The sequence below is a fragment of the Sander lucioperca genome, chromosome 16, assembly GCF_008315115.2.
Source record: "Sander lucioperca isolate FBNREF2018 chromosome 16, SLUC_FBN_1.2, whole genome shotgun sequence".
Lineage (NCBI taxonomy): Eukaryota > Metazoa > Chordata > Actinopteri > Perciformes > Percidae > Sander > Sander lucioperca.
In genome coordinates this window covers 2,268,936-2,283,507 of record NC_050188.1, presented here as the reverse complement: position 1 = coordinate 2,283,507, position 14,572 = coordinate 2,268,936, and the positions used below count along the sequence as shown (strand labels likewise).

General features: G+C 42.4%; 1 protein-coding gene across 1 annotated transcript; it reads left to right on the top strand.

Moving 5' to 3' along the window:
* The first annotated feature begins 9,872 nt into the window (after positions 1 to 9,872).
* Positions 9,873 to 13,765, top strand: cckb (cholecystokinin b). The gene is made up of 4 exons (XM_031287156.2): positions 9,873 to 9,961; positions 10,671 to 10,791; positions 10,906 to 11,061; positions 13,335 to 13,765. Exons 2-4 carry the CDS (start codon positions 10,671 to 10,673, stop codon positions 13,469 to 13,471), a joined length of 414 nt encoding a protein of 137 aa, XP_031143016.1. The 5' UTR covers positions 9,873 to 9,961; the 3' UTR covers positions 13,472 to 13,765.
* The last annotated feature ends 807 nt before the right edge of the window (positions 13,766 to 14,572 follow it).

Here is a 14,572-nt window from a genome sequence, read left to right as displayed (position 1 = left end):
CTTGTTGAGTGAGCAATTCTAGTGAGTTTGTTTGAGTGTGTTTGGCCCCTTAAATGCAGTTCATATGCCATTTAAACGTGTTTTTTTTTTACTTTTAAGTCTGTCATCATTATCTAGTGTTAGGAAGGTCAGTCTCATATTTTACTTATTGATATATTTTGAAGCTATTAATATTTGTACTAGGTGGTGTTAGGAAGGCCATCCCCTGTTATTTAGTTTTCTATATTATTATAGTTTTTGCCAGGGCAGCCTTGATTCTCCAATTACATGAAAATGTGACTCGGCAATGTTGCATAATGCAAAAGTAATGCAACGAGTAGTGTAACAAATTACTTGCTACAAGAAGTAAATAGAGTAATACATTACTTTTTTGAGTAATAATGCCAATGCTCGGAAATCCGAGGACAGGGGGCTTGTTTCCAACTTTGACCTTGGGAAATCCGACTTCTGAGTACAAATGCAACGCACTATAACTCCCTTTTGAAGCCAGCCTCAAGTGGCCAATTGATGAACTCCAGTTTAAGGTACTTCTGCATTGGCTTCATTTTTCAGCAACGGAGGTGCCGCTTGATTCAAATACACTTATACCTCTCTCTCTTTGTCACTTACAGGGGATGTTTGTTTGGTGGAAGAGGATCACCTACCTCACCATGACAACGAGGACAGCCTGCCCTCCAGCGCCAGCAGCAACACCACCTCCACCACCCCCACCAAAGGCTCAGAAGGAATCGGAACATGGACAATATCTGATGACCCTGCAGAATGGCCTAGTAAGGTATCCGATGGTTGAGGGGCCTCGATGGGCTTCTTTGCCTGGGGCCCCCAGAGTCTAGGATCGCCACATGTTCAATGCAGCCTACTGATTGCACACATATACTCAGGTAAACACACACATACACACGCTTATGTAGCTACCGGGCAAATTTATTGTGTGTGTGTGTGTGTGTGTGTGTGTGTGTGTGTGTATATGTATAAATAACATGCTTGCACACTAAATCAGGCTTTAACAGACCTAAGAAGATAATTTATTAAGATGACAGGGATGTGCAGGGAATAGCTTCCAGAAGTTTCTCTTCTCTCTGAGTCCGTAATTAGGATATAGACGTATTTGAAACAGGGGCCATATCTTCAGTTCTCCTTGGTCAGACATCTTGTCTAACTGCCTGTCAAAGAAGTATTGATCAGCTAGCTTCACTGAGAGCTTTTCTTCACCTCAAATTGTGGTTCCTGGTATTAAGCTGCAGATAAGCATCCATACTTATTCTGGTATGTTACAGGCCAAAAGATCTACAGTACAAACGTATTTATAAAAAGCAAGACACACACACACACACACACACACACACACACACACACACACACACACACACACACACACACACACACCTCTGATGCTCAGATACAAACACTTTTCTAAATAACAAAGTGTTGCTGTTATACAACAAGTCATGCTGAGAACATGCTGAAGATCATGGCATGCAGAAGCAGTTTGCAAGAATGTAGCCAAGGGCAAAAACATGGCTGCTCAGTGCAAATATAAATATAAAATCCATGCTGCTGCCTAAATTCTATGGTGAACAAATGACACTGAAGGAAAATTGATAAAACACATGTTTAGGGCTCACTAGTGCATTGTAGCATTGGTTAGCACAGGTTTTCATGTCAAAGTCCCCAAATTATCCCTGTTTAACACCATGTTATTTGACTGCTGTCACACATTTAACATTTGCAAATGAGTGGGATTGTAAGCAGCAACAAGGACAATAAAAACTGACTCAACTTGACCTCTCATCAGAAAAGTCAGTCTATTTTACCTTTAAATAGATCTTTCCTGCTCTACATTTCTGGCTGGTTATGTGCCATTTAGAACACAATATAGTGGAATCTAATAGAAAAATTACTGATACTTCCCAATTGTCAAATTGTGGTTCTATGTATCTGTATATGGTTTTATCAATGTTGGTTCTCTTTAATACACAAAAGAAACACAATGTATTGTGATCATGGGCACTCTGGTGATAACCTATTTTCCATGTAATTGATGTTAAAAAAGCTACCATAGGCTGTCATTTTCCTCCTTTTCTCAAAACCAATTCCCTTTTTCTCACCACTCAACACTGGGCTGTGAAAAAAAGGGAGATCTTCTGGGGTAAAGGTTGGAATGGCCTACTTGCAATGTCCCCGCCCCCATATAACCCTACATCACAAATGAATACAATAAATACAACAATGTAGACTAAATACATTTTAATGAGCCTTAAATCCATAGCAATCTAAAAAAATGTAAAATGTACTGCGTGTGTTACTTCTGCCTTCATGACTTTATCAGCCTCTGACACACCTCTTATGAGGAATGAGCCGATGTTAACAGTTCCCCTGTGTGCCTCTACAGCCTGTGTGTTTGCTATAATTAGCATGTTTTCTAACGTAATATTTTTCCACCGTGTTCTATGCTAAAGTTTGCCCGACATACTTTGCAAAATGCAAGGTGTTTGCTGACATGGCTAGCAGCTAGAAACGGGAAGGTTTGATATGAACAATTTTCACATGATGATATGTGTGAGCAGCTCTATCATAAGGGATGGGTCCATTGCTGGGGTGAGGCGAGTTCGGTCTCATCGCCCTGTGTGTCAGAACAATTAATGTGAAGCACGCAGTGTAATAGGTCTTCCTGTCCTGTTCATACTGGTGCTCAATCTCCAGGGAGATTCGTTCACATGACACAGAGATGTCACATGTAGCCTGGCAAAGAAAATGGAAAAGTTCCATGTGTGAAAGTGACGAATACAATCTCAGTTTTAATAACTTTTTCTTCTTCATACTAAGTAAAAAAAAAAGAAGATTTGTACAAAATAAATTGATTTTGATATATGGAATTGAAAAGTAAGCTTGTTTACAAGCATGATAATTCAAAGATGAGAGGAAAGTAAAGATCAGGAGCTACTAAAAAGGAATCTGCATAAAGATAATGTGTAATCAATGTTTATTATTCCTAGCCAAGCATCAAGTTTGTAACAGATGTATTGTTGGATATTTGTTAATCCATTGTTTCATTATGGTGTAATGAAACAATGGATTAACAAATATCCAACACGTGTGTGTGTGTGTGTGTGTGTGTGTGTGTGTGTGTGTATAAAGGGATGGGGCCACATCCTCCTCTAAAGGTCCAGGTGTCTTTTTCACATTGCACTTGAAACTGAATTCATTGTGACTCAAGTGCTGCTGGACCTCCTCTGCATCCACACACCACCAGCACCGTCCACATGTTGGCATTCATCAATAACCAGAGGGTGTGTGCTTGAAGTATACAAGAGCAAACGTGCACATGCATTTAGTGTGTGATTGTTGCGGTGGTGTTGTTTTGAAGCAGCTCAGCACTTGAGGTGAGGACGCAGCTTTAAGGCTTCACATGGAGAGGGTAAAATGACATTGGGTTTGGTGGGAAGATATGTGACATCATGTGCACGGTGACTGCTCTGCATACAAGAACTCATTTGATAGACAGATCTATGCATTATTTAGCGTTTTTACTTGCTGTATGCCAAAGCTGTAGCAAATTCACTCTGCAAGGGGTCTCTCACTGTCTCTCTTTATAATAGCAGATTTTAGCTTAATTTGTTTCACAGAAACCTCTTCACTGTCACTAATTAGACACTGTAACAAGCATTTAAACTCAAGCTATCCGTCCAGATGTGTGTTGCATGTATTCAGAAAGACAGTCAGTGGTGGATTTTTGCTCGCCTACATTAGGAGGTGTGAGCATAATCATGCTCAACAGGTTGCCTTGAGGCTGCACTGAATCCATATCTCAGACTCAGACTCAAACACACACACACACACACACACACACACACACACACACACACACACACACACACACACACACACACACACACTAAGAAGAGATACGGCCAAAAGTCTATATCTAATAAACTCACAAACACACATTTCACACACATGCATGCCTCCCACACCACATGGTTAATTAATTCTAATTTGAACGGCCGTGGCCTCACCTCCTACACTCATGCCTTCTGATGGTGCCTGGAGAAAACGTTACAGCATCTTCAGCGAGCAAGAAAGACTGGCAGACTGAAGCAAAGCCATGAATGTGAAAGTAAAAAATGTGAGCTGATGTGATCGAGAGAAACTCATTGCTCCTGAGTGACAGCTGGGAGTTGTAGAGCCAAAAATGTCAGGCCAGCAGCTTCCCAACTGGCAGCAGAGGTGGTTGAATTGAATTTTGAAGGCTTCAATATCAGGAAATACCAGTGAACAGCATACAATAGGCACATAGTAATGATATATGATACCATTGCAAAGATTATTCCAACCGTCTCAGGACAGAGCAGCCTCTCACTGCTGTTTTAGAAAGAAAATTTAAGTTGAATATGACTCTTGCTGTTACAATAAAAATAGTCCATACATCAAATCAGAGTGGCAACAGGATCAACATATATGCAACTCTGCTTCATTAGTGATTTACAGCAAACCGGAAGAGCCTATGTTTACATTTTCCCAGGCAAAGGTTTGCAGTGAGTAGTAGGCTATGTTAGCCAGTTAAAAGGAAACAGGAGGAGATTTTATTTCAGAGAATTACATTTTTGACATTATATTTTGTGGTTATGGCTGATACTGGGGCCGGATCAGCAAAGAGAGAAAAAGAAAACATTACATTACACATTTAGCTGACTTTTATCCAAAGCAACTCCCAATTAAGTGCTTTTAACCCTGAAGGTACAAACTCCAGAAAACAGCAGTATTTTCTTTTAAAGTTTTTTTTTAATCCGAGGTGCAGTCGGAAGAGAAGTGCTTTTAGCCTTCAGCGGAAGGTGCATAGGCTTTCAGCCGTCCTGATGTCAATAGGGAGCTCATTCCACCATTTAGGAGCCAGGACAGCAAACAGTCGAGATTTCGTTGAATGATTAGTTGTCCCTCGCTGTGAGGGGGCAGCAAGCAGGTTGGCTGATGCAGAGCGGAGTGGGCGGGTTGGGGTAAAGGGTTTGACCATGTCCTGGATGTAAGCTGGGGCTCATCCGTTCATGGCCCTGTATGCAAGTACTAGAGTCTTGAAGCAGATGCGGGCAGCCAGTGAAGAGAATGGAGGAGCGGTGTAGTGTGAGAGAACTTGGGGAGGTTAAAGACAAATCGAGCTGCTGCATTCTGAACGAGCTGCAGGGGCCGGATGGCACATGCAGGCAGGCCATTCAGGAGGGAGTTGCAGTAGTCTAGACGTGAGATGACTAGAGCCTGAACCAGAACCTGAGTCGCCTTCTGCGTTAGAAGGGGACGTATCCTTCTGATGTTATGCAGCATGTATCTACACAATTGGGTAGTTGAAGCGGGAGCGTGTCTATGTTCCCTGGGTCCTATGTTCCCTGGGTCCTATGTTCCCCTCTTTGTATGAGTCTGGGGAACATAGGACCCTTTTTCAAAAAAAGGGTCCTATGTTCCCCGGTCTGTTACTTTTTCCACCATTACTGCCAAATTCCATGGCAAATAGGCCTATGTAGGCCTACGGTCTGTCCTAACCCTAACCCTAACCCTAACCCGGGGAACATAGGACCCGGGGAACATAGGGATGACCCCGTTGAAGCAGTGAAGGAGAGTTGGTCGTCAAGTGTCACACCCAGGTTTCTAGCAGTCTGGGTGGGGACTACCACAGAGTTGTGAATTGTTATAGTCAAGTCTTGGGTAGGAGAGCCCTTCCCTGGAAGGAAAAGGAGCTCAGTCTTGTCAAGGTTTAGTTTCAGATGGTGTGTGGACATCCAAGAAGAAATGTCAGTCAGACAGGCCGAGATACGTGCTGCTACTTGTGTTTCAGACTCCGGAAAGGAGAGAATTACTTGGGTGTCATCTGCGTAGCTGTGATAAGAAAAGCTGTGTGAGTGAATGACAGACCCGAGAGAGTTGGTGTACAGAGAAAAGAGGAAGGGACCCAGGACTGATCCCTGAGGAACCCCAGTTTTGAGTGGGCAAGGTTCTGAGATAGATCCTCTTCAAGTTACCCGGTAGATTCGGTCTGCCAGGTAAGATGTGAGCAAAGAGAGCACAGAGCCTGACAATGGAGGAGATAGAGGTTGCTCTAGTGATGTGAAGCTGCTCATTGAGAGCAAGAAGGGCAGTTTCTGTTGAGTGGCCAGCCTTGAAGCCAGACTGGTGGGGATCAAGAAGGTTGTTCTGGTGGAGATAAGTAGAGAGTTGATTATAAATGGCACGCTCAAGAGTTTTGGATAGAAATGGGAGAAGGGAGATGGGTCTTTAGTTATTTACCTCAGATGAGTTGAGTGTTGTTTTTTTGAGTAGTCGGGTCACTCTTGCCTCTTTGAGGGTGTCGGGGAAACAGCTAGTTGACAAGGAGATGTTGATGAGAAGGGTGAGGAAAGGAAGAAGGTCAGGAGCAATAGACTGGAGAAGGTGAGAAGGGATAGGATTAAGGGGGCAGGTGGTTGGGCAGGGCGGAAGTGATCAAACTAAGAATTTGATTTGGAGATAGAGGGGTGAAAGAGGAAAGAGTACTGGATGTGATGGATGGAAAGATGATTTCAGGAAGTGTGGTGGAGAATGAAGAGCGTATGTCAGCTATCTTTTTTACAAAGTAGTTGACAAAGTGGAAAAAAATTGACAGTGATAGAACACGGGTGAAAACATGAAACAACCTTGGTTGGTCATTCAACAGACAGAGAGAATTGTGGGATTTGAAAGGATTCAAAACCGATACTGAAATGGCCCTCTTCCTCCTAGACAGGTACGTAATATGTCTATTTTATTTAGTGTTAGACGGAGTATGGGCTTATCTGCTAGTGTAATCTACCGACCGTTACCTTGAAAACATCCAGAAAATAGACGGTACCGTAGGGTGATTTAAGGTCACCGCTCATTTTAAACACAGTTTAACAACAAAACAAAACGCTGAGTGAACATTACTAGCTACATTTTTCATGTTGGTTTTGAGCGGTATGCACCCCCACTAACCTGGAAAACGGTTTTAAATCAGTAACGTTACTACAGCGTGTCGGAGGAATACACACAGTCTCCTGCAGCGGCAAGTCAGAGGGCCCATCACAGCAGTGTGGCTAACGTTAGCTTCTTGTCTCATCTGGGGTCTGATAAACAGTAAATGCATCAACTTCAGTGTCCACAATGCTATTTTCCAATAAACTGTAGCTGTCATATTTCACGGGCGTGAGTGCGGATTTCATGTCGCGGCTTTCGTCGCTGTTTATCACTTATTGAGTGAAGTAGTACTTGCCCTGTTGTTTATTTGGTTGCCATAACTTCGCGAGTGATGACATCCTGTCACTGTTCCAGTTGCTCTGCTCATCCTAGGGGGAAAGAGCGCGGAGGACAGTTGCTTGAGTTCAGTAGAGCAGACGGCGCTACGAGTTTATGACTTTTCATAAACAGCTGAAGGAGTGGTGGTGTGCAGTGTACATAGCGGAAACCCTGTTGTGCGTCTGCCCTATTTCTGATACCGTGGCGCTGGAAATTTTACCGTGGCGGACCGCCACTATGCTATCAAACGCTCATACACGCACTGTATAGTGGGGGGATGGAGCGGGGTCACTAAAGAGGCGTTTTCATCCGAGAGACGCTGTGATTGGTGGATAGGATATGGAGCAGGGGACTGACAGCGACATAACCAATCACACTATGACAGACGCTCCACTTAGCACCAACTGCAATGTTTATTTTTAAAATGTATGTAGCCTACTGGCAGTCTGGCACACGTGGGTACTCAGTGGGTGCTCGGTATTCTCCCTGGGTACTCAAGCCCCGGAGCACCCACGGTATTGGCGCCTATAATCTGTTGTAGTTTTCGCTGATACTGGGGCAGGACCATCACAGAAAAGAAGGAATGAAACAAAGAACAACTGAAAGCTAAAAGGGAAAGTGAAAGACGACGGGCGAAACCGAGTCAATCTCGGTCGGGCTTTCAACAGATGAAGACAATTATGGGATTGTAAATGATTAAAAAACATCCCTGAATTGGACCTCAGGTATGTAATATGTCTATTATATGTGTAATGTGGTTGTACGTCAGTAGCCAACGTTAGGCCTAAATGTATTCTCTTATTGGAAATAACAGATTTTCTGTCTGAGCAAAATATTCATCGCGACTATATGACCTCCCGGTAACGCTAACTCAGTAATATACAGTGGGCAATATACCACCGTAAAGAAAAGACCTTTACGACAGCAGGTGTGCTAAAAACACTACCGCTTTTGTCCAAAGCGCCCGCTGGAATCAACACAAACTGAAAGTTACATATAGCCACTTAATACTAATATAACAGGGTAGGTATATTTTACATTACAAAGTCAACTAGTGCAGCTTTAAAGCCCAATTCCTTATTTCTCCTGAAGTAGTGAATTGCAGGTGTATTCATATGTTTGATTAGAGAGTTTAAGCTCCAGATATAAAATCTGCATTTTATGTGTTTCTTTACTCATTTAGAAGTTTACAACATTCATTTGTTATTCAAGGTGCTGCCTAGTGTTAGTTCCTGTATTAGAGTATCTTTCAATTTTCTTTACAGTTGGATTATGTATTGTGCCTTTTAACAGGTTGTTCATCTGCACTGGCAGCATTGTCAGGGTAACAGTTTAACAGAGACTCCTCTCAGATGGAATTGCAATTATTCTTTATTTATTTGGCAGCAAATGAGCACTTGATCCATATTTCATTGAATGTCAGCACTCCAGGAGAGTTACTTTTAAGTACCGCTCAGTGTGTCTGCGTGTGTGTGTGCGTGTGCGCGTGTGTGTGTTTTCAGAAAGCTAACTGAAGAACAGCTTCACACTGTCACTCATGTCTCGCTCCAATTTAGACTCCAGCAATAAAAGGATATCTGTCTTCCTCCCTGTGATTCTTCAGTGGATGTTAGCCTTAGTTAACAGCGTCACTGATGCATTTTATTGTCCACATTATCTCAGCAGGTACAAACAGCTCTGGTGCCGTGACAGAGATCCTAATCCTGTCATGCATCAGCGGGCTGTCGGCGTCATTAACAAAGACATTAACTCACACCAGCTGATCATTAGCTATTGACTCAGGCTGACTGATTTTCTACACCTGCATGATAGATGAGCCTGGTTAATCCTGTGTGCTTAGAGGGAGAGAGAGAGGGGAGAGAGAGGGAGAGGGGAGAGAGGGGAGAGAGAGGGAAAGGGGAGAGAGAGGGAGGGAGAGGGATAGGCAGTATGAGGATGGTGGAGATGTCTCAGTTCGAGCTCAGTCACCTGTTAAATGAACGAAACTGAAGATTCTCCTTTTTGCTTCTGCCCACTTTTCAAGTGTGAACATTCACTGACAACTAGTACACGTGTTGGTGTGTACAAATACACCCACCCACCCACACACACACACACACACACACACACACTTCTCATGACAGCAGTTAAAGTGTGGATTATTTTATCAATGTACTGAATAAAAATACACTTTTTGCCAGTAAAATTAAGACATTTTCAATATTTCAACATTAGTTTCAAGCTATACTTTTGATCCAGATGATTCATTGTTATGTACACAACACACTGAAACACACACACACACACACCCACGCACACACACGCACACACACACACACACACACACACACACACACACACACACACACACACACACACACACACACACGCACACACACGTTAATGTGTGCCAACCAGACAGCTTCTGATGTTAAATTTTATGATGAGCAAACAGACAATAAAACTGAAGCATGCTGTTGAAGTTGTAGCAAATACACTCACATTAGGCTTGCGAACACACCAAGGAATACACAGGATGTACGCTGAAGCAACACACACGCACACACACGCACACACACACACACACACACACACACTCACAGGGCGCCAAGCGTGGAGTATAAAAGGGGCATCCTTCCCACTCAACAGAGAAGTGCTCTCCTCACTCTCACACACTCATCTGACACGCTGAACCTCTTTTCTCAAGGTAAGGAAACCACTTTTTCTTTTTTATTATATGACAGATTAGAGATTTTAGCATTTTATAGATGTTTTTTTTTTCTTTTTCTTCACAATCAGACTGGAATTCAAATATGGAAACAATTTTCATAAAAAATATTTTAAGCAAGTTAAAGATGACAAGACATATACATTTAGTTTCAATTTTGCCTTGACATTTTCAATTTGTAATAGCAATATTTATGCAAATACATTACATGTAGGTATGATTTATTCTAAAATTATTGGTAAATTAGAAGTTTTAGATAAGAAAAGACTAAACATGCTTAACATTTTTCAGTTTATCTATATATTTCCAGAGATGTTTCTGAAAGCAAAGTGGAAATGAGAGATGCTTTCTGCACAGACAATCGGGTCACTTTGACCTGCTGAAATTGCACTCAGGATATCAAGATCCAACTATCTACAGCGTGTTGCGTGCTCTGCCCCTGGATGACAGTGTGAATATGCTGTTTCTGATTCACGCTCCTTTCCGGTGCAGTCAGAGCAATCATTAACTGCGAAAGAGCATTTGTCTGGCAGATGGTCTCATTTGTAGTAGTTGTAGTGTGGAAGATGACTGTCGAGTCAGAAGACGAGACACTTTAAACCCAGACTGGACTGCATCTCAAATTCCTAGTTATTAAACTTCCCCTATGTGCTTCTCTCTCCCCTCTCTCTCTCTCTGATTGCTTAAGATGACTACAGCCTTGTGTGTGTGTGTCGTGCTGGCAGTCTTGTGTACGAGCTGTTTGGGGCTCCCCTTCTCCTCCCAGCCCCTAGACGAGGGCCACCGCTCCATGTCCGCTGCTTCTGAAGGTACACATTTATCACCGCGGGGGGGAGAAAGACAAGCACTTTCATTAATAATATCACAGTAAGTATCCATATCTGACATCTGCTCTTGTACGTGTCTTTGTCGGTGTTGAGTAGCTCTCCTTGAGGCTGACACCCACAGCTTGGGCGAGCCCCACCTCCAACACAGCCGCTCTGCCCCCCAGCTGAAAGATCTTCCTCTGGCTGAGGAGGATGCAGACTCCCGAGCCAACCTCAGTGAGCTGCTGGCAAGACTCATCTCCTCCAGGAAAGGTATGTGTGAGGATGTACATGTGTATTTGTGTGTGTCTGTATTATTAGTTTGCATCTTCCTTGCTGCACCTGCGGAATCTCAAAGGAAATAGGGTGTGTGTTCATGTGAGTGCACAAAGAAACATTGGTTCATTTTTAGATACAAGTGCTTTCTCCCGCCTTTCTCCTCCCCTCGGTCTTGCTAATTACTGGAATCAGCTACAGCCAGCTTTGTAAAATGAATTAGTGGCTTTGAAAAGCCTTTGTGGTTTGAAAGAGCGTGTATTAGGGAGCGCAATCATCCGGCCATTCTCCTCATACCATCTTATTTCACTTTTTTCTCCTCATTTGACTCCCAGTCGCTCTTTTTTCTTTTTTTTCTTCAATGCCAAGAAAACAAGCCGTCAACCCTGTCATAGTTCCTTATGTTCAGCGCTCTGATCTCTCTGGCTGTGTGACAGGACCAAGGAACGTCTGTGCTCTGACAATACACAACACACACACACACACACACACACACACACACTGTCACTGTCAAGACCTGAATCTTCTGTTTGGCTTTCAGAAACTGACTTATTGTGGAACAATTCCTACAGCCTGGAACATTGGCACACAAGGTTACAAAAAGACACTAAATGCTTCTTCAGACACATTTACATATTTAAGCTGTGAAGTTTATATCTTCCTGTTGCATAATCTTTAGTACAAGACTTTAGGAACAGAAAAATGCAAAACAGACTGTTCAATCAGACAGTGAAGTTTATAAAATGCCAAAGGGCACATTAAAATGAGTATGTAATACCCTAAGGGAATGTGTGCGTGTGTTTTCTGTTTAATCGTGCGTGTGTGTTTGTGGGTGTGTGTGATCGTGTGCTTGCTGTTCACTTGCATGTTTCGGTGTAGGAGGTGTCGTTGTTGAGCCTTCTGCAGCCGATCTTCTCAGCACACCAGGGAACTAAAAACACTGTTTGTGTGTGTGTGCACACATGCATGCCAGTGTGTGTGTGTGTGTGTGTGTGTGTGTGTGTGTGTGTGTGTGTGTGTGTGTGTGTGTGTGTGTGTGTGTTGCGTAGGAGGATGTGGGTGGAGTGAAATAAGCATTTCAGTGAGCGCTCAATTGATTACCAAACGGATAGCATTCCTGCTTCACTTTGCCTGGAATAAAAAGTCGGAGATTCACAGGTCACAGTGTGTGGAGAAGAAAATTTAATGAGGGTGCGATGATCATTTTATGGGAATGGACACACATTAGTTCATGCATACACAGTGATTAATATACAAGCATGGACACACAAAAGGAAGAGAGGGTAATAGTATGTTGTTACCCTAAAGTCCAGCTGTTGTTGGAACATCCCCCTTTACTTTGTGTGTGTGTGTGTGTGTGTGTGTGTGTGTGTGAATGAGAGAGAGACAAATAATGAAAGAGACAATTCAATTTCCAAAAGCAAACCAGCGTCACAGCAAATAAATAATAATAATAATCAAAGAATCAAATCTAAACAAGAGGATTTTCACAGAAACCAAACAATATCGGTCGTCAGCTGTGGAGCTGCAAACACTTTGTCTCTGGAAGCCATAAACACCAAGTTATGAAAAGTATAATTTGGTAATGAACTCAACTAACTGCTAAACTGCCATTTTAGGGCAAAGAAATTGTAATAGTGATGATATTTTTATATTAAAAGCATCAATCACTGACAATGCATTTTATTGCACAAAGACTTAATTAACTGCTTGGTTTGTGAGAGCATCACTGGTGTCCTATCTCACCCAAAATTGGCCACATTCCCCCTGATTAGTAGAATGATGATGTTTTAGTTATTAAAAAAACACTACTTGATTTCTCTCAGCTGTGTCAGAGTGTCTCACAGCATTAAAACTCTGAATAAAGTCACATTCACTGTGTTACTGTACCACATTTGTCTGCATCCTGCTTACACAATGAGAGCATTCCAAAGTAGCTTCCTCCAGCTGTCTCTCAGGGACGTCGGACTGGGGGGGAAAAGGGACTGAGTACCCAGGGCCCTCATGTAAGGAGGGCCCAAAAAGATGCTAGAATGAATAGCTGTGGATGCAGGGAGGGGCCCATAGAAAATGCCTTTCTACAGGGCCGAGAATTTTGTGCTACACGCCTGCTGTCTCTATGCAGAAACAAACCAAAAGTAAGAAGTTTTTAGTCGCTCTCATACCCTACCGACTCTGAGGATTACTAATTTCCCTACTGCTCTGTTTCTCCTCCACCCACTCTTTCTATCACCTCCACCCCTCCTCATCCTCCCCACTTCTCCTCCTAGGATCTGTGCGTAGAAACTCTACGGCAAACAACAAAGGCAACGGACTGAGTGCCAACCACCGGATAGCAGACAGGGACTACTTGGGGTGGATGGATTTTGGCCGCCGCAGTGCAGAGGAGTATGAGTACTCCTCATAAAGGGAAGTCACGGCTCGTACGGGCATACGGGAAAAAGAAGAAGAAGAAAAAAAACACGCAAGCTGGCTCCTCACTGTCTCACAATAAGAGTCTATTTATGATGTATTTGTTGTACATTTGTTTGTAAAACTGTAATAATGCAATATACAGTACATATGCCAAATTTTGCAGAAAAGTTCTCACTGTCCATGGTTTGTTTGGTTCTGGTTTTCTCTGGTTTCTTTATCATTTTGGGTGGAAAGGATTGGGATGCTGTGAAGGTCTGTTGAGACTTACTGGACTTAATAAAGATTGTAAAAATCACTCTGCATGAATTATTTTGATACAATGCATACTGCTTAAATTAGATCTGTTAACATTCATTGCGTGCATTGGTTGTCAAAAACAAGAGTATCTGTGGCACCTCATAACTGCTGCAAGCATAATATTATTGTAGATTAGATTATTGTAGATGCATCTTTATGTAGTAGTGTAATATTATAAACCCTTATACATCACAAGTAAAATCAGGGATGACAATGCAAGCATGTACTAATACTCATAACACATGGATGAGTACACACACAGTTGGTCTCAAAGTCATTCTGGTGATAGCTTATAAAGGCAATGCCCTTCTGAATATATAAAATCATCCTCACACACTTTGTTCCAATATTTTTCAAGATTTATTACGTTCCAAACTCTTCTGTTGGAGTTAACAAATCCTTGCCACTTCACATTCACACTTCACGACACATTTCACATTTTTGGTACCATAAAGCCAAGGATATTAGTGGTATTGTGCTGGAAATAAAAAATAATCAAAGTTCCTGGGATTTTTTTTTCTGCCGCTTCCCTCTGAAGGTCTGCCACTTCCTGCTCTAATATATAAATTGCTGGAGAAATTATTGATTTGGCAATGAAATGTATTGTGTTGAAATGGGTCAAGTAAGATCCTGAGTAAAGAATCTCTCATCCACTTCTTAGCCTCTGCCAGTTTGAGATGATGAATGTAAATGGAGGGATGTCTGATGCTAAGAAAAAAGGTCAGCGAGCAGCCGCACAAAGGAGATGAAAGACAGTGAATGCATCATTCAGGAATCGGGCCGGGGAATGCTTGAG